Source organism: Chelonoidis abingdonii, chromosome 11 (assembly GCF_003597395.2).
Source record: "Chelonoidis abingdonii isolate Lonesome George chromosome 11, CheloAbing_2.0, whole genome shotgun sequence".
Classification (NCBI taxonomy): Eukaryota; Metazoa; Chordata; order Testudines; family Testudinidae; genus Chelonoidis; species Chelonoidis abingdonii.
The window spans coordinates 24,873,581-24,892,868 of NC_133779.1; the positions used below are offsets into that span (position 1 = coordinate 24,873,581).

Sequence of the window (19,288 nt, forward strand, 5' to 3'; positions counted from 1 at the left end):
TTCTCTGCCGGCTTGAGCACCGTGAAAGCAGCCTCTGGCTCATAGCAGGTGCCGGAGATCGTGGTTGGTTTCAGCCCTTGGCTGTTCAGACAGCCCGTTTCCTGTTACAAGCTGCAGGACGGCGGTGGTTCCAGCCGCGGGTTGTCACCGCAGCACAGAGATTATCGGTGGCGGGGTCGGGGCGGGGAAGAGGGTGCTCCTTTCTTTCCTCAGCCTGAATAAACTCAGCCTTTGGGTCCACCCCAGCCCTTCCACGGAAGGACAGAGGCATAAACACGAGAGTGTCTCACCGGCAGGGTGGAAGATGCCCCCGTCCCTTCTTTTTGGCCAATATTTCCCTTGAAAGGAGAACAGGTTTTAGTGGAATTTAGTGCCTGAGCTTGGGCAAGGGACACATGTCACGGAGTGTGGGGGGGTGAGGGCCCTGCACCCCCCCCCCCCCCACACACACTACCTAAAAAACAATGGGACACACAGCCAGCTGGGAAAACAGTTTTCTTACACAACAGGAACACGATCCAATGCCGAGCTTGTAGCCTAGGTGCCGACTCTGTGGGTTCATTGCACCCACCGGCAGCCAAGCTCCCCCCCGCCCCTTTTCCTCCCCCCTGAGCATGCAGCATCCTCGCTCCTCCACCTACCTCCTAGCGCTTCCTGCCTGGCCGCCACCAGGCCGCTCCGGGGGGAGGAGCGGGAATGTGGGATTTGGGGATGGAGTTGGAATAGGGGCAGGGAGGGGGCAGATTTGGGGAAGGGGCTGGAATGGGCCGGGGCCTAATGAAAGGGGTAGAGTCAGGGCGGAGCAGCAGGGGGTTCAGCATCCACCGGTGGGAGAAGAAGTCAGCGCCTGTGCTTGTAGGTAGGTATAGGAAACAGGACCCCTCAGTCAGGTCCATCTTTGGGGATAGGGAGCCCAGACCCCTGTCCGGACCGCCCTCCATTTCCCCAGCCAAATTGACGCCCCCTCCAGCTGTCTCACACAGCTGCACCCCCCCCCAGCTCCTCCCATCGTCATCCAGTTTCCCAGGCAGAAGGTGTCACCTGGGCGCAAACCCTTCCTGGGCTCAGGTTACAGGGGCACGTATCCTCGCTCAAGTGACGGTACCCCTGATATCCCACCACCATCCAGCACCCATGCAGACAGTCCCAGTAAAACTTCCCCGCAATATGACCAGGTCAATCCTCCCCACTCCCTGCTCCGTTGCTACAGGTTTTACTGTTTGCGGATCCATGCCAAGGAAATGGTTTTTCTGTGTAAAACTCACAAGAGAAATCACACGGCAACAGAGCGGCACCCTGGAACCCCCCCCTACTGTCATATCTGTGTGAGCTGCGCTTGAGGACTCAATGTTTCCAAGACCATGTTTACCCATCTGTGTTCACATTGGTTTGCTCCAGGTCGCACAGTTGTGTTACAAGTCCACCACACAGACATGCTGGACGTTGGATCCGTAGCTTGGCCTGGCGCCGCAATGTACATCGACAGGGCTTGGACTCGGGTCACACTGAGATTCAGGCCGTGACCCACTCCATTAGCTCTGTCCTAGGACCTGGGTCCCGAGATTGAGTGGCTCAGCATAGACTGCGGGGGGGGGGGGGGTTGGACTCAACCCTCACTTGGAGCCCGGCTTAATGCTGCTTCTTCCCACTTCTAGCCTTGAAGGTATTAGGGATTTATTTGTTTTGAGGGCGTCTTTGCTGACTGGCGTTTTCATTGGTTTCTTTCCAACTATCTCGCCCTGCAGTCGGCCATCCTAGCTAGTTAATATCTAGCTGGCAATCAGGAGCTCCCCTGTTTCTGGTAATTAAAGGGCAAAAAGCTTGGTTAATGCCTAACTAAGTTTGCCTGGTGAGATGTTGTTCCTTTGGGAACCTTGATGTCATCAAAATCTTTTGTAAACCAGGTCATGCACCATTAAGGTTGCCCACCTAACCTTAACTCTGCCCTTTTCCAGCAATGCCCCAATATGCCTTGTTAACACACAGGCATTCACTTTGCCGGCACATTTGTGAACCATACAGGCTCTTCACCCCGATTAACGACCCTTCAAATGAGACCCATCAGCTGGGCCTGACCAGGGATAGGCAGCCAGAGTGGGGCACAGGCTGGCCCTAGCCATGACGGAGACTGCAGCGCAAGAGACCGTCACCTGCCACTACTCAGAGACACTCCCCACCTCAGCGATCCCATCTCACTCATCCACTCTACCCACTCAATTCCCCAAAACCTAGGAGGAGGAGCCCATTGTCCGTTGTGATGTCCAGAGCTCCCCTGTGAGAACCAAAGGGTTAATTTAGATATTGCTTCAAGGTTGACTCGCTGAGCTCCACCCTGATTTTCAGCAGTTCCGGCCCATGTTGCTTACTGAAAAAAAAAATGACTCCAGATTCCCTGTAGACATTTTATTAAATTGGAAAAAAAAAATTCCAAAAATCAAGCACACACATCATGAAGACTAAATTATTGTATAGCTCACTTGACTTTCTGTGGTGAACACAGGGTCAAAAATCAGTAAATCAATGCGTTATCAATGCTATTGCCCTGGAATTGTGTTATCAGATTATTAGATTCATACAAGCGATCATCAACCCTTATAAATGCTAAATCAGGAAGCCAAGGAGGCAGCTGGCCATTCAGTTGTAAACCTATCAGAGAACTTCGTCCAGGCCGGGAAATCCACGCTGAGCTCGTTAAATATTTCAGTACGGAAATCACATGGCGGTTCGTGTTTCAACGACAACCTCGAAGCCAGTGAAAGCTTCCTCCTTCAATTGAACTTGTGCGTGTGTGCTGTTAAGCCATCTCCTTCCGCCCTCGCAACCCAGATTTCCAGAGTAGAAGTTTAACAGTTCTCACGCCACACTTTGTAGGTGTGTAGCGGGGTGGACCCCCCACCCCGGCTCCTGCCCTGAGGGGTTAAAAACAGCCCTGGAAGGGGGCTGTGGCTGGAGAAAGCAGCTTTTAGGCTGGGCTGATGGGGGGAAGTGGCTGCAGCTGGGGCCACGCCCCACACAAATTCAGCTGGCCCTATAAAGGCAAAGAAGCCAGGGGCAGATATGAGTCTCCCTCTGCCTGTAGAGAGAGAAGGGCCTGGCTGCAGGGACCTGAGCGGAGCAGGGCTGGGGACAGGCTGAGGAGCTGGGGGGCTCCACCTGGAAAGCCCCAGGCTGCGGCCTAACATTGGGCCAACGGGTATGGGGGTTGCAGAGGGGAGCCCCGAGGTAGGCCAAGGCAGCAGATCCAAATCCAACCTTGCCAGAGATGAGTGGCTGATACTGCAGCCTGCCCCATGGCGTGGGGCTAGATGGAGACTGGGCAGTGGCCATATACTGAGGCAAGGTGGGGACAGTGGGTGGGGGTTCCCCATGGAGGGAACCCTGAGAGAAAAGGGTTACTGCCAGGGGGCAGCACCCCAGCTAACAGGGCACCGGGTCCAGGGAGGGACATGGGGGCCAGAGGCCGGGCGGATCAGGGATTGCTCCGCAGCCGGAATGAGCTAATTCCCAGGAGTCACCAGCAGGAGGCGCCGCATGGGGTGAGTCCACTCGTCTACACGGTGACAGCTTAATTTGTGTGTTTGCACGGCATGAAACATTCACCTTCAGTGATTTCACATGGTCGAGTTTCTGGCCTTCCTGTGTGGGTTATACAGCCATATTCTGATGTAATGGAAAGGTCAGAACAACATTAGGGGGCTGGAGCACGTGATTTACGAGGAGAGGCTGAGGGAACTGGGATTGTTTAGTCTGCAGAAGAGAAGAGTGAGGGGGGATTTGATAGCTGCTTTCAGCACCTGAAGGGGGGGCCAAAGAGGATGGATCTAGACTGTTCTCAGCGGTGGCAGATGACAGAACAAGGAGTACCGGTCTCAAGTTGCAGTGGGGGAAGTTGAGGTTGGATATTAGGAAACACTATTTCACTAGGAGGGTGGTGAAGCGCTGGGATGGGTTCCCTAGAGAGGTGGTGGAATCTCCTTCCTTAGAGTTTTTTACAGTCAGGCTGGACAAATCCCTGGCTGGGATGATTTCATTGGGAATTGGTCCTGCTTTGAGCAGGGGGTTGGACTAGATGCCTCCTGAGGTCCCTTCCAACCCTGATCTTCTATGAGTCTATGCAGCCTAATATGGTGGGGAAATGGCCCCTCCAGGGACCCCATGGCGCAAAAGCTGCAGACGTGTGGATTTTGAAACCACCTGCAATTCACTTGCTTGGGACACATGTAGTTCAAACCATTGTAAAGACACATTTGGAGATGAATCCAGCCCATGCCCTGAAAAAGGTCATTGTCGATCTTGCCTTAGCAAACATCTTGGCAATAGAAACCCACTGTGGAAAATGTGTCCAGCCATTATGGGAGGGTTGGAAAAATTGGCTTAATTTTCATGGTGGCCCCAGACTGCTCAAGGACTGAAGGAAAAGGGAGCATTTGGGAGCCTTAGATCAGCTACATCATACAGGATGAGGTGGGACTGGTTTTAGAGGAGGAGTCCCCAACGTGGTGCCCACAGGCAGGCGCCCACAGGGGCATCTAAATGCGCCTGCGTCCTGGCTGGCGGCCGAGCATCCACTGAAATGCCGCTGAAATTCGGCAGCATTTCGGCGTTGCTGCCTCTCGATGATGCCGCTTGCCATCGACAAGCAAGGTCATCAGGAGGCGTTGCCGCCGAAATTCGGTGGCATTTTGGCGGATGCTCGACCGCTGCCATGGTGGGCGCCAGACGACAAAGTTGGGGACCGCTGTTTTAGAAGAAAGGGAACAATCCCCCAAAATGAACACCTGTGCCTCTTGCAGGGTGTTGGTGCTCTACAGAGTAATTTTCCATGGGTCTGGCAAATGCAGCTGCAGATTATTGATGTGGTAAAGACCAGAATTTGAGACGGTATGATCCGGATCCCCCCACTGGAAATTAGGAGCATTATGTGGAAAAAAATTCCACCCAGCCTTAGAGAGATTTGCAATCCTGGTAGAAAATGGTAAATGTTACCGATGATGGAAGGTCCGGAGAAATCCCACCAGCTACAGGATGTGTGTTTAGAAATAACAGAGGGCAATTTTCATGATGCTATTAATCCATCTGCAAATGAATCTACGGTTGTGAACGTGGGTGATAATTGTGTACGTCACTTTCTCTTGCCACACATAATCCATAATCTTCATGGAAATATGTTTATAACATGGACATGTAACCAAGATGAACTTCACGCAAGATGGCTCATGGGAGCTCTCATTGGAACAGTGCCGATTTACTGAACGTGTTTATCCAATCTGCATGTATCGTTTTTGTATCTGAAGCTGGGAATATGGACCGTGTCTCTGTATTTCATAGGTGCTAGGTTGGATGAGGCCAGACAATGTTAGCGGCTGATTGAAGAAATGCACACAAGCTTAAGGAAAAAGAACAGGAGGACTTGTGGCCCCTTAGAGACTAACAAATTTATTTCAGCATAAGCTTTCGTGGGCTACAGCCCGCTTCATCGGATGCACAGAATGGAACACACAGACAGAAGATATTTATACATACAGAGAACATGAAAAGGTGGAAGTACCCATACCAACTGGAAGAGGCTAATTAATTAAGAGAAGCTATTATCAGCAGGGGAGAAAAAGTGATCATCAAGATGGCCCGTTTCGGACAGTTGACATGAAGGTGTGAGGATACTGTAATATGGGGAAATAGGTTCAATTAAGGTAATGACCGAGCCATTCCCAGTCTCTGTTCCAACCTAAGTTAATGGTATCTAGTTTGCATATTAATTCAAGTTCAGCAGCTTCTCGTTGGAGTCTGTTTCTGAAGCTCTTCTGTTGCAAAATTGCTACCTTCACGTCAAGCTTAAGGATCACCCCGGGACCTGTGTGTAATAGAAACCTCTCAGAGCTACACAGTGGGAACCGTTGGACCCAGGTCACAGCAAAAAAAAGCTTTCCACCAAAGAGGGATAATGACAACATGAAGGGGTCTCACTCGCCCTACAAGAAGACACCTGGAAACACTGGAGGAACAAAGGGAAGGGACGGTCCCAGGCTGGAAGGATTTTCAGCCCGTGTATGAAAACCTGGGAAAGCCAAGGCAGCTTGTGCCTTAAGAATCTGCCAGCCTGTTTATCACTCAGGGCGAGAATTTGCTAATTTGCATCCTACCTGTCTAGTGTGTTATCATAATATCTCAGAACTGGAAGGGACCTCGAGAGGTCCTCTAGTCCAGCCCACTGCACTCAAGGCAGGACGAAGTATTATCTAGACCATCTCTGACAGGTGTTTGTCCAACCTGCTCTTAAAAATCCCGTGATGGAGATTCCACAACCTCCCTGGGCAATTTATTCCAGTGCTTAACCACCCTGACATTGGACAGTTTTTCCTAATGTCCAACTTAAACCTCCCTGTGATGGGTTGGATCACGGGAACCCCCCGGGAGCTGCCACCTGACGTGCCTAGACTACCTCTGCCCCCTGCTTTCCCTGCCAGCTCGAGGCCCCAGCATCCTGTCTTGCTGAGCCAGACACTCCCGTCTGCTCCAGCACAGACCCAGGGTCTGAATTACCTGCTCCAAAGCTGCAGGTTTACCGGAAAGCAGCTCACAGAAGTGTGCTTGTCCTTAGCACTCAGAAGCCCAACTCCCAGTGGGGTCTAAACCCAAATAAATCCGTTGTACCCTGTATAAAGCTTATGCAGGGTAAACTCATCAATTGTCTGCCCCTATAACACTGATAGAGACAGACACACGGCTGTTTGCTCCCTCAGGTATTAACACATACTCGGGGTCAATTAATACATAAGAAGTGATTTTATTAAATACAGACAGAAGGATTGAAGTGGTTCCAAGTAGTAACAGACAGATCAAAGTAAGTCACCAAGCAAAATAAAATAAAACGCGCAAATCTCTGCCTAATCAAACTGAATACAGATAATCTCACCTTCAGAGCTGCTTCAGTAAGTTTTTTCACAGACTGGACACCTTCCAGGCCTGGGCACAATTCTTTCCCCTGGTACAGCTCCTGTTCCAGTTCAGGTGGTAGCTGGGGGATTCCTCATGATGGCTCCTTTCTGTTCTGTTCCACCCCATTTATATATCTTTTGCATAAGGCGGGAACCCTTTGTCCCTCTGGATTCCCACCCGCTCCTTCTCAGTGGAAAGGCACCAGGTTAAAGATGGATTCCAGTTCAGGTGACATGATCACATCACTGTTAGACCCCCACCCCCAAGCCTTCATTCCTCCTGCCCGCAAACGCAGCCACCCCCTCAATCTCCCTGGTTAATGGAAGCCATCAAGATTCCAAACCACCACTAATGGCCCACACTTTGCATAATTACAACAGGCCCTCAGAGTTATATTTCATATTTCTAGTTTCAGCTACAAGACTGGTACATTTATACAAATAGGATGACCACGCTTAGTAGATTATAAGCTCTGTAATGATACCTTACATGAGACCTTTTGCATGAAGCGTATTCCCGTGACATTAAATTCACTCATTAGCATATTTTTATAAAATCATATCAGCTGCAACGTCACACTCCCTTGCTGCAATCTAAGCCCATTGCTTCTTATCCTGTCCTGAGAGGTTAAGAAGAACAATTTTTCTCCCTCCTCCTTGTAACAACCTTTTATGCACTTGAAAACTGTGATCATGTCCCCTCTCAGGCTTCTCTTCTCCAGACCAAACAAATCCAATTTTTTCAATCTTCCCTCATAGCTCATGTTTTCTAGACCTTTCATCATTTTTGTTGCTCTTCTCTGGACCCTCTCCAATTTCTCCACATCCTTCCTGAGATGTGGCGCCCAGAACTGGACACACTGCTCCAGCTGAGGCCTAATCAAGATTACTTCTCATGTCTTGCTTACAACACTCCTGCTAATACATCCCAGGAGGATGTTCACTTCTTTTGCAACAGCGTTACACTGTTGACTCCTATTTCGCTTGTGATCCACTGTGACCCCCAGATCCGTCTCCACAGCACTCCTTCCTAGGCAGTCATTTCCCATTTTGTACGTGTGCAACTGATTGTTCCTTCTTAAGTGGTGTACTTTGCATTTGTCCTTATTGAATTTCATCCTCTTTACTTCAGACCATTTCTCCAGTTTGGCCAGATCATTTTGAATTTTAATCCTCTCCTCCAAAGCACTTGCAACCCCTCCCAGCCTGCAAACTTTATAAGTGTTTTGATGGGGCAAGGCCATGTTGCCAGCACAAAGTGCCAGAGGCTAAACAACAGCGGTTCGTGGCCCGGTGTGCGTAGCGCCAATGAACACACCAGGATGGAGAAGCAAAAACACAAGTTTATTTGAGCTCAAATAAGGTGTGAGGGAGAATGCAATCTCAAATCCTGCACACCTAAAACAAGCCGTTTCTTCCTTTTATATCCCAGTTGTTTACTACAAAATTTTTCTTGCTGACAACTGAATCTTACTCAGCTCCCCCTCTTTCCCATTCAGCTGCAGTATCTTTTCTCACTCAATCTTTTTGTCTCCCCCTCCCTCTCCCTTTCTGCTGGCAGAGACACGTGTGCTTGTATCAAGAGTGGCCTGAAAACTTGCTTCAATTTAGCTCCAGTGTATTCAGCAGGGAACTGGCTATTAGCAATCAGAAAACTAACTGCTGACATTACTTTTACAGCTATTACACATTAGGTTTACACTGGTTAGCACAAGTGTAAACGTGGAGGAACAATGGTTCATTGAGGCCTGAGCAGGAGGGCTTTATCGACACTCGTGGTCTTCCATTTTCCCGAGTTACCTAGATTTATGCCTAGCGACACCAACAGCCAGATGGCTACAGTAAAGCAGTGAGGAACAGGTGTGTTAGCCCCAGGCTAACCAAATCCCTAGTGCCACAGTAACCAAATGGCAGTTGCTTCAGGTTAATCAAGACACCTGGGGCCAATTAAGATCTTTCTAGAAGGCTGTGCAGATAGCGACATTGATTGGGCCACCTGAAGCCAATCAAGGGCTGGCTGGAACGAGTTAAAAGCCTCCCAGATAGTGAATGAGATTCGTGTGTGAGGCGCTGGGAGCAAGAGGCACAAGGAGCTGAGTGTGAGTAGGCGTACGGCTGGAGGACTGAGGAGTACAAGTGTTATCAGACACCAGGAGGAAGGTCCTGTGGTGAGGATAAAGAAGGTGTTTGGAGGAGGCCTTGGGGAGTTGTAGCTGTCATGCAGCTGTTCCAGGAGGCACTATCGACAGCTGCGATCCACAGGGCCCTAGGCTGGAACCCGGAGTAGAGGGCAGGCCCGGGGTTCCCCCCAAACCTCCCCACTCCTGATCAGACACAGGAGGAGTTGACCCTGACTGTGGGGAAGATCACTGAGGTGAGCAAATCTGCCAATAAGTGCAGGACCCACCAAGGTAGAGGAGGAACTTTGTCGCAGTGTCCTCTCTATGCCGTTATGCTCAGCGTCCGGCTTTTGTTTATGGACTAAGGTAATCTGCTTTGTTCTCTTTGCTGTCCCTTGAAATCTACCTTTTGTAGTTAATGTAATTTCTAATCGGGGAGGGAGTGGGGAGAAGTCGTGCATGGCTCTCGTCACACTGAGGAAGAGGGCGGATTTTTATGAGCTTGCGCTGTGCAGATTTTCCTATGCAGTGCAAGATAGCATTATTTTGGGTGTATCTTCCCAAAAGGGGAGTACTGGGGAAGTCCTCTCACACCGAGTTGACTTCAGTCTGTGTTTGCAGCTGGGTGCGGCCCTGCATGCGAGGGCTGCTAGAGGCAAGCGTGCTCACTTCAGCAGGAGTGGGAACCCAGGCCGGTGCAGCAAGAGAGGCTCAGTGAAATCCCAGTACATCAGGTGGTGCCCCAGAAGGGGGGCTCCAACCCGTCACAGATGTGTTTGTTTTAAGAAAGCCTCTGCTGATAGGCATTTGCCTTGTTTCCTTCCCAACAATCTAGCCTTGCAGTAGGCCTTAATAGCTGGTTAATATCCAGTTGGCACGCAGGACCTCCCCTGCTTCTACTAATTAAAGGTCAAAAAACTTGGTCAATGCCTAGCTGAGTTTGCCTGGTGAGATGTTGTTTCTTTCAGAACCTCATCTTCAGCAAAATCCAAACTTTTGAAATCCAGCAAATGCAGAGTTAAGGTTGTCCACATAACCTTAACTCTGCCTTTTTTCAGAAATGCCCCGATATGCTCTATTAACACATATTCATTTACTTTACCAGCATCATATTCACTGAACCATACAAGCTCTTCGCTTCCATTAACAACCCTTCAGATAAGACCCTCAACATCAGCTGGGCCTGACCAGGCACAGTCAACCAGCCGGGGCCACAGGCCGGTCCTAGCCATGACAGAGACTGCAGAGAAGCCACCATCACCTGCCGCTATTGACAGACTCTTCCCACCTCACTGACCCCTCCTCACTCATTCACACTACCCCACCCAAAAACCTAGGAGGGGGAGCTCATTTCCCTTGGGATCCACAGCTCCTCCAGTTACAGCTGGAGCGGAGATGGATGGTCCCTTTGGCCGCTCCCCTGTGAGAACCAAAGGGTTAATTGAGATGGAAATTCAAGGTCAACCCGCTGATCTCCACCCTGATTTTTGGCCATTCTGGCCCACGTTGCTTACTGAAAGAAACGGCTCCAGATTCCCCCTTTTATACATTTTATTAAAATGAAAAAAAACAAAATCAGGAACACGCGTCACTAAGACTAAACTACTGTATTCATGACTAAACTAACCGCTGGGTGAACACGCTTATGTTAAGGTCAAACCCAGTGCGTTAACAGTGCCAGTGCATTGCAATCGTGTTGTCAATTTAGCCAATACAGCGGATCATCACCCTTATAAATCCTAAAATGGGAAGCCAAAGAGGCTGTTCTTCATTTAGTTGTAAACCTCAGAGAACTTCACCCCGGCCGGCCAATCCACGCTGAGCTTGGTAGCTATTTCAATACTGAAACCAAGGGATTGTTCGTATTTAAACTGCAACCTCAAATCCAATCAAAACTCCCTCCTTCGACTGAACTGTTGTGTGGTAATTCCTTCTCTTTCACCACCCAACACTGACACAGCCCTTAACGAGCCTTAACCGCATCCACGTGTGCCCACCTACTAGCCGCCGGACAAGCAGCCGCCGAAACGCCGCCGAGACGTGGCAACGTCAAAAAGCGCTACAGCCGAAATCCCGCTGAATTCTGGTGGCATTTCAGCAGCGCCGCCTCTTGCTGACGCTCCTTCATAGCAGGATTTCGGCGGCGACGTCTTTTGACGATGCCGCTTCACGGCGGCATTTTGGCAGCTGCTTGTCCGGCAGCCACAGTCCTCGGCAGCTAGTCGTCTGACGCCTGTCCCACTGGAAAGGTTGGGGACCACTGGTCTAAACAGATCTCAACGAACAGTTTATAGCATCTAAGGATGTGCTGTTGATCAGAGTTTTAGAGTAGAGATTTATAACCACTAACTCTTTCTCTTTGTTAGCAGAGCCAATAGCTTGGAGTATTCCCTCAGGTTGATTGACCTGCACTTGAACTTTCTCCACATCATCATGGCAGGGTGAGATAATAGCCAAAGCAAAAACAATAATCATTAAAAATAAATAGAGACTATTTTACCAAGTGGTCATTTTGCTCAAAGTCCCCTCTAAATCGATCACATTCAATCAAACAAAACCAATATCCATTTATGTAACCAAACACCTTCAGGGGAGAGGGAGAGAGAGAAACCCACCTCCCACAGAACTGTAAGACAATTTTGATGTCACAGAAAGTTACATTCCAGAGCAGGATACATCTAATTATTTAGAATCAGGACAACAGATTCTCCCATCCGCTTCGCCTCTCATCCTTTGAAACCTGCTTCCCTCCATGTTGTCTCACAAATACTGAGTCATGTTACTCAGGAAAATTTTAACATCAGCGTAATGCAAAAAAAACCCAGCCAGTTTTCCCATCCAAAACCAATCCCAACTCAGAAGGAAAAAGACAGGAAGTGGCTTTGCCAATAGACAAAAAAATGGGGTTTAAACTAAGAGTGATCCACTGAACATTCTCCTTCCAGGTCTGGGACTCTTTCACCTCCAAACCTAATGACTCTGATTTAGGCTCAAACAAATCATACCATGATTCCCAAGCAGGGAGAGCTCAAAACACTGTGTCTTGGGGAACTACAGGACGTGGAGGGATAGATTGTGAAGAAGATAAACTCTACACAGCTGAGACAGAAGGAAACAATGCTGGGATGATGGGAAAGGAGGGAATCCCTCCGATACGCCCGACTGTCTTTGGGCGTCACCGAATTTGCTATAATTCAATATATTTTAAGTGCGAGAATGGTACAAAAAATAACTGATGTTCAGCACACCCCATGGCAATGCGAGAACAAACGGGGATGAGGGAATCAGTGGCCAAAGGGGAAATTGGTGACTCTAACAATCACATTGCAGTGGGAGCCACAGTGGAAATGCGACCCTATGGGTTTGTTTAGACAAGGAAAACTGATGAAGCACTGGTGAAGGGCTGAGTAAACCTGTTAGACACCCCCAGAGACTCTTCATACATGAGATACGTCTCTACTGCAAGAACAGTTGTGGTTTTACATCAAGCCAGCCATGGAAAATCCGAGCGGAGACGCAGCCCAGGTAATTTTATACCAACGGAGCTTGTTTAGGTTACCTGTGTCCCCTGGTGCTCATGGACGTTCCTGGTAGGAGGGAGAGTCGCTCCCAAGACTCAGAAGAAGGAGGTGACAGAAAGCGGCGCTGGATTCACTCCAAAGAACCTCAGCTACAAAAGAGAAAATCGCGCAACTCGCCCAGGGGACCCGAGAGACCACGTGATGCAAATACCACATACACTCGTTCATTAGCCCGTTCGTTTATAAGCCGACCCCCCAATACAGTTGGGTAAAAACAGAAAAAACTGTCTGACCCTTTCATAAGCCAACCCTATATTTCAGGGGTTGGCAAACTTTGGCTCCCAGCCCTCAGGGTAAGCCGCTGGCGGGTCGAGACGTTTTGTTTACTTGGAGCTTCTGCAGGCAGGGAGTCCCTCAGCTCCCTGCGGCTGTGGTTCGCCATTCCCAGCCAATGGGAGCTGCGGGAAGTCTGCGGCCACGAGGAGCCGAGAGGCTCCATGCCTGCAGACGCTCCAGGTAAACAAAACGACAATCTATTAGATATTCAATTCAATCATTCCATAGAGTTTTAAATCCTCAAATTTTGGTGTGTAGACCCATCGATAAGCCGACCACCGCTCTTTGATGTGTCACTTTTTTACCAAAAAGATTCGGCTTATGAATGAGTATAGATGGTAGTTCAAAAAGTCTTTAAGAGGGAATTAGGAAAAAACATAACTAAAAATGGTCAGCCTTAAATAAGGTTTTTATGGCGTTTGTTTCCCTTGCAAATTCTCCCGTGAGAAGTAAGGGCTGAGTTTTCCCATGCTCAGAACATCGAGAGTGTCTCTAGGCCGGGTGGAGCCTCTGATGTCTAATGAGGTTTGAGCTGCGAGTAAAGTTTTTCCCGCACTCGCCGCACTGATACGGTCTGGCTCCAATGTGGATTCTCTGATGTTCCCGGAGCGCTGAGCTGACAAAGAATCTTTTCCCACACTCACGGCACCCATAGGGTCTCTCTTCCGTGTGGAATCTCTGATGCGTGATTAGGCTCGAGCGCCAAGTGAAGGCTTTCCCGCACTCGCCACACCTGTAGGGTCGCTCGCCCGTGTGGATTCTCTGATGTTTAATTAGGTCCGAGCTCTGAGTGAAGCGTTTCCCGCACTCGCAGCATTCGTGGGGTCTCTCGCCAGTGTGGATTCTCTGATGCATCATAAGGGCTGAGCTGTGAGAGAAGGTTTTCCCGCACTCGCCGCATTCATAGGGTCTCTCTCCTGTGTGGATTCGCTGATGCTTAGTAAGGTCTGAGCTGTCCATGAAGCTTTTCCCACACTCGCTGCATTCATAGGGTCTCTCTCCCGTGTGGATCCTCTGATGCTTAATAAGGTCTGAACTATCCGTGAAGCTTTTCCCGCACTCGCCACATTCATAGGGTCTCTCTCCGGTGTGGATTCTCTGATGCGCAATGAGGTGCGAGCTGCGAGTGAAGGTTTTCGCGCACTCACGGCATTCGTAAGGTCTGGCTCCCGTGTGGATTCGCTGATGTTTCATAAGCGAGGAGCTGTTGGTGAAGTTTTTTGCACACTCGCAGCATTGGTAGGGTCTCTCTCCGGTGTGGATTCGCTGATGTACAATCAGGTTTGAGCGTCGGGTGAAGCTTTCTCCGCATTCAGCGCACGCGTAGGATTGCGCCCCTGCGTGGATCCTCTGATGTGTAATGAGGGATGATCTCTGAGTGAAGCTTTTCCCACACTCACAGCATGCATAGGGTCTCTCTCCCGTGTGTATCCTCTGATGTTTAATAAGGGTTGATCTCTGAGTGAAGCTTTTCCCACATTCACAGCACCCATAGGGTCTCTCTCCCGTGTGTATTCGCCGATGTTTAATAAGGGATGATCTCTGAGTGAAGGTTTTCCCACACTCACGGCATTCATAGGGTCTTTCCCCTGTGTGGGTGCTCTGATGTTTAAGAAGAACTGAGTGCCTACTGAAATTTTTCCCACACTCGGAGCATGTGTTGTTTCTCTCTCCTGTGTGGATTTTCGGCTGGGCTGTGGTTTCCTTGATGTATTTGTGAGGTCCCCAACTATTAATGGATTTATTCAATTTCTTCCCTGGTTGGTTTCCCTGCTTCCTCTCTGGCCTGTGACTCTGACCTTCTCTCTGCTCACGACTCCTGGAATCGTCCTCCTCAGATATTTGCAATAATGTCCCATGTGATTCATCTTGCTCAGCATCTTCCAGCTGAGGTTGGTGCTCCTCCTTCTCACTCGGCATCCCATCACCTGTTGGCAGAAAAAGGGGAGACCCAACCATGATGCAAATTAGCTGCGGTGGAAGAGGCCAGAAGCTCCTCATGTTCTGGCAATCTCTGTTCCCTAGAGTTTCAATGAAACCACTCACATAGACTCAGACTCGTAGAATATCAGGGTTGGAAGGGACCTCAGGAGGTATCTAGCCCAACCCCCTGCTCAAAGCAGGACCAATCCCCAACTAAATCTTTAATGTGCTTTCAATTAAGCACATACTTCGGTGGATTCAAGCTTGGAAGGATTAGATTTTTATCAATAAATATCAATTTCACTACAAACACACAAACCAACCAAAAATATTTCCATCAACAATCAAACTTGCAGCTAGGAAAAATAAGAAAAATTCTGTTGGAGAACGCAGAGTTTTGTTTAAGGACACTGACTTTATATAATTTTGACGTGTGATGGTGACAGTTTGTTTTATCAGTTATAAAGCTGTAACGTTTTGGATCTCAACGTCTCCTGCAATTATAGAATTGCTGTCTGACTTCCCCGCATAATTTCCTGCGACTGAAAATGTAAATAGATAAAAAATTGAAAAAAAAAATTCTAAAACCTTTAATTTTGTACAATTCTGAAAATCCGAGCGGAGATGCAGCCCAGGTAATTTTATATCGATGGAGCTAGTTTAGGTCACCCGTTCCCCTGGCGCTCATAAAAATTGACCAGAAAAAAGCTTAAATAATTTGAAATTATGAAAAAAATAATGAGGGCTTTCAATTGCAGTTAACTCACACGATTAACTCAAAAATATTACTTGCGATTAACCACACTGTTAAACGTTAGAATACAACTGAAATTTATTAAATATTTTTGGATGTTTTTACTACATTTTCAAACATATTGATTTCTATGACAACACAGACGACAACGTGTACAGTGCTCACTTTATATTGTTTTTATTATAAATATTTACACTGTAAAAATGATCAAAGAAATGGTATTTTTCAATTCACCTCGTACAAGGACTGCAGTGCAATCTCTTTATCGTGAAAGTGGAACTTACAAATGTAGATTTTTTTTTGGTTCATTACATCACTGCGCTCCAAAACAAAACAACGTAAAACTTTAAAGCCTCCAAGTCCACTCAGTCCGACTTCTTGTTCAGCCAATCGCTAAAACTAACAGGTTTGTTTACAGTTGCCGGAGATGCTGCTGCCTCCATCTCATTTTACAATGTCACCTGAACGTGAGAACAGGCATTCGCGTGGCACTTTTGTAGCCGGCGTTGCAAAGTATTTATGTGCCAGATATGCTAAACATTCGTATGCCCCTTCATACTTCAGCCACCATTCCAGAGGACATGCTTTCATGCTGATGATGCTCGTTAAAAAATAATGGGTTAATTAAATTTGTAACTGAACTCCTTGAAGAACTACATGTCTTCAGCTCTGTTTTAACCGCATTCTGCCATATATTTCATGTTGTCGCAGTCAGATGATGACCCAGCACCTGTTTGTTTTAAGAACACTTTCACAGCAGAATTGACAAAAACGCAAAGAAGGTCCCAAGGTGAGATTTCTAACAATAGCTACAGCACCTGACCCAAGGTTTAAGAATCTGAAGTGCCGTCCAAAATCTGAGAGGACGAGGTGTGGAGCATGCTTTCAGAAGTCTTCCAAGAGCAACACTCAGATGCGGAAACTACAGAACCCGAACCACTAAAAAAGAAAATCAACCTTCTGCTGGTGACATCTGACTCAGATGATGAAAATGAACATGCATCAGTTCACTCTGCTTTGGATCGTTATTGAGCAGAACCCGTCATCAGCATGGACACATGTCCCCTGGAATGGTGGTTGAAGCACAAAGCGACATGTGAATCTTTAGCGCATCTGGCATGTAAATACCTTGCAACGCCGGCTACAACAGTGCCATGCAAACGTCCATTCTCACTTTCAGGTGACATTGTGAACAAGAAGCAGGCAGCATTATCTCCTGCAAATTGTAACCAAGATTGTTTGTCTGAGCAATTGGCCGAAGTAGGACTGAGTGGACTTGCGGGCGCTAAAGTATTACACTGTTTTGTTTTTCAAGGCAGTTATATTTTCTACATAATTCTACATTAGTAAGTTCAACTTTCTCAATAAAGAGATTGCACTACAGTACTTGTATGAGGTGATTTGAAAAATACCATTTCTTTTGTTATTTTGCAGTGCAAATATTTGTAATAGAAAATAAATATAAAGCAAGCACTGTCAACTCTGTATTCTGTGTCACAATTGAAATCAATATATCTGAAAATGTCGGCAATATCCACAAATATTTAAAGAGATGGTATCCCATTACTGTTTAACAGCGTGATTAATTGCGATTAATTTTTTCAATCGCTTGACAGCCCTAATAAAAATTAAATTCTGCCAAGCCTACAAGTTGACGACCTAAAGTGCCTTTAGGCCAGGGGTTCTCAAACTGGGGGTCGGGACCCTTAAGGAGGTTGTTAGGTTATTATGTAGGGGGTCGCGAGCTGTCAGCCTCCACCCCAAACCCCACTTTGTCTCCAGCATTTATAATGGTGTTAAACATATTAAAAAGTGTTTTTAATTTATAAGCGGAGGTCACACTCAGAGGCTTGCTGTGTGAAAGGGGTCACCACTACAAAAGTTGGAGAATCACTGCTTTATACCATCGCTAATCATCTGAGCTGTCTAGTCATGTACCTTCATAGTTTAACTTGTGGTTTGTTCAACAAATTCTAGACCATATCCCTCAGCGTCTAGAATATTTTAGAGTGACATGGGAGGCATGTAAAACACATTTTCCCTCATTCAATCCTTTTCTAAGGGTAAGTCTATACTACCCGCCAATCCGGGTAGTGTTCAATGTATCGGGGATCGATTTATCGCGTCTTGTCTGGGTGCGATAAATTGATCTGCTAATCAATGCCCGTACTCCAAGTCGGCAGGAGGAGTAAGCGGCATCGACAGGGGAGCTGTGGCGGTCGACTCGCCGCCGTGAGGACAGCCAGGTAAGTCGAACTAAGATACTTCGACTTCAGCTACGCGAATAGCTCTGGCTCTGAGTTTTCTTCAGAGATCCCAAATTTTAGATTAAAAAATGTTAATCCAGAGATCTAGTTCTACATATAACTTTATATCGCAATGTGACACTTTTTACCTCCAATCAGCACCCAGGAACCCCTATAGTCACCACTAGCGTGTCATTCTGATCTGTTTTGTACAAAATATGCCTTGTAAGATATCACAGGAAAGGTCATGATCCGCTGAAAGCCACTGCTCTGTCAAAGGACGGACGTTGCCAGTGTGTACCAAGTTATGAAATTTTGCTGTATGTTTGTTTGTTTGTTTAAAAAAAACAGCAAACGACTCCCAACAGGAAAGTTGTAATCAAGGGATTTACAAGTCAGTGAGGGCTGCCCAATACCCACACAGTGGGAACAGCCCAATGGGGTGGGAGTGATCGCTCAGTGGTTTGAGCACTGGCCTGCAAAACTCAGGGTTGTGAGTTCAATCCTTGAGGGGGCCATTTAGGGATCTGGGGCAAAAAATAGTTGGGGATTGGTCCTGCTTTGAGCAGGGGGTTGGACTAGATACCTCCTGAGATCCTTCCAACCCTGATATTCTATGATTCAGCTGCACAAGACCACACCAGGGGGATTGCTCAACCCTTTAACTTAGCAAAGACCACCCAGCCACATCTGGGCTCATATTTTCCAGGCACATGGACTGAGGGTATAAAATAAGGGACAGTGGCACCATTCCTTGGCCTTCCACCAGCGCCGGAAGCAACAAGAACACTGAGAAGACGAAGGCTTCATGGGAGGAGACTGGGCCAGGCTTCAGGGAGAAGGCTATGTATTAAGAACTGTAATTTTGGTGACAAAACTTTCCAGAGTAGACAATAGGGTGACCAGACAGCAAGTGTGAAAAATCAGGACAAGGAGGAGGGAGGGGAGGGAATAGGAGGCTATATCAGAGAAAGACCCAAAGGTCAGGACTGTCCCTATAAAATCACGACATCTGGTCACCCTAGTAGACAAGGCCTAACTCTTTCCGGTGTGTTTAGGACTTAACTGTCTGGAGTAAATTTGTATCATCTGGAAATCTTGGCAACTTGCTGTTTACCCCTTTTTCCATCTGCCCGGAGGATATCTGCCCGGAGGATACACACCTGCTGGGGACAATCCTGAACTCGGAGAACTCACAAGGTCTCTGTCGTGAATCTCAGCTGTTTCCTTCAGACACGGACAGGTTTCGAATTGACTGAATGATTCCTCCCTTGTGCAGGTACCTCCCAGGATCTCTGAATCATGGAGATCTGGGACCCACGTGTCTTTGTCTTGTTCCAGATGGGAGATCACAGCAGGTGTGAAAACTGGAAACTCTGCACAGGGAAAGAAAAGCAGGTGAGTTCAAGGCGATTTCTCACCATTTTTTTTTTATTGTATTAACCCCAGCCTA

General features: G+C 47.7%; 3 protein-coding genes across 4 annotated transcripts in view; 2 read left to right on the forward strand and 1 right to left on the reverse strand.

The window, feature by feature from the left end:
* LOC116836048 (uncharacterized) overlaps positions 1-19,288 on the forward strand; it is a 616,551-nt gene that overhangs the window by 548,429 nt on the left and 48,834 nt on the right. The gene's annotated exons all lie outside the window — the stretch shown is intronic.
* Positions 1-19,288, forward strand: part of LOC116836046 (uncharacterized) — a 441,820-nt gene that overhangs the window by 22,357 nt on the left and 400,175 nt on the right.
* LOC116836047 (uncharacterized) overlaps positions 13,197-19,288 on the reverse strand; it is a 445,785-nt gene continuing 439,693 nt past the window's right edge. Inside the window, 3 exon segments of the mRNA XM_075070366.1 lie at positions 13,197-13,463; positions 13,465-14,840; positions 18,999-19,211. Of these exon segments, the coding sequence (XP_074926467.1) occupies positions 13,323-13,463; positions 13,465-14,840; positions 18,999-19,211 (1,730 nt within the window). The 3' untranslated portion in view covers positions 13,197-13,322.